The following is a 968-nucleotide window of genomic DNA, read 5'->3' as shown; positions in this document are numbered from 1 at the left end:
GGCCCGGCAACTGCCAAGTCGCGTCGCAAGGCCCACATTCACCCGAACGTCCACAAAGAGCTGCAAGCACACGAGAACCCAGAGACCACATGTCGCCTCCTCCCGCAATGGAGAGTCGCTCTGAGGCTACAATGGGCCCAACTTCGATTCCAGCTGGTATTCATAAGCAAGGAAGCTCGGCGATTGATCGCATGGTTGCAACAGATCCACAGGTGGATATTGCACGCGAAAAGGAGCGTCAGGCAGAAGCTCAACCTGACCGAGAACCCGTATCCGGATTGGGACTTGTTAGCAGTGAGGGTGTTGATGATGGCGGAAGAGGGGCTCGAAGCCGGCATGACTATTCAAATTCCTCAAGGCGAAAAGAGACAACGTTTGGTGACTATGTCCTCGGTCAAACCATTGGCGAAGGTGAGTTTGGAAAAGTTAGACTCGGCTGGAAAAAAGACGGTAGCGTGCAAGTTGCGATCAAGTTGCTGCGAAGGGAGAGTCTCGGAAACAACCCGAGTCGCCTCCCGAAAATCTATCGCGAAATCTCGATTTTGAAAGAACTCTCACATCCAAATATTGTGCGACTACACGAGATGGCTGAGACAGACCGACATATTTGGCATTGTTTTGGAGTATGCGTCTGGAGGCGAATTGTTCGACTACATCCTCAACCACCGGTATCTAAAGGACAACCCTGCTCGTCGCCTATTTGCCCAACTAGTTTCCGGCGTAGGCTATTTGCACAAGAAGGGAATTGTTCACCGCGATCTCAAGCTGGAGAACTTAATGCTCGATCGCACGGGATATCATCATCACCGATTTTGGATTCGCAAACACGTTCGACCCGTCCGATGAACTGGGTGAGGAAATTGAATATAATCTGACCAATAGGGAGTTCGTGAGGAGGATGAAACTACACCGGCCCAATGCGAAGGGCCTTAGGCGCGGTGATCTAATGCAGACTAGCTGTGGCAGCC

General features: G+C 51.5%; 1 protein-coding gene across 1 annotated transcript; it reads left to right on the top strand.

Annotated features, from left to right (window-relative positions):
• Positions 1 to 107: 107 nt before the first annotated feature.
• PADG_06797 (uncharacterized protein) lies at positions 108 to 933 on the top strand (the record flags this gene model as incomplete). The annotated part of the gene is made up of 2 exons (XM_010763793.1): positions 108 to 851; positions 883 to 933. 2 exons carry the CDS (start codon positions 108 to 110, stop codon positions 931 to 933), a joined length of 795 nt encoding a protein of 264 aa, XP_010762095.1.
• Between the last annotated feature and the right edge of the window lie 35 nt (positions 934 to 968).

The sequence above is a fragment of the Paracoccidioides brasiliensis genome (genome assembly GCF_000150735.1).
Source record: "Paracoccidioides brasiliensis Pb18 unplaced genomic scaffold supercont2.9, whole genome shotgun sequence".
Lineage (NCBI taxonomy): Eukaryota > Fungi > Ascomycota > Eurotiomycetes > Onygenales > Ajellomycetaceae > Paracoccidioides > Paracoccidioides brasiliensis.
The sequence above is the reverse complement of the archived record's forward strand: the minus strand, read 5'-3'. Positions and strand labels throughout refer to the sequence as shown.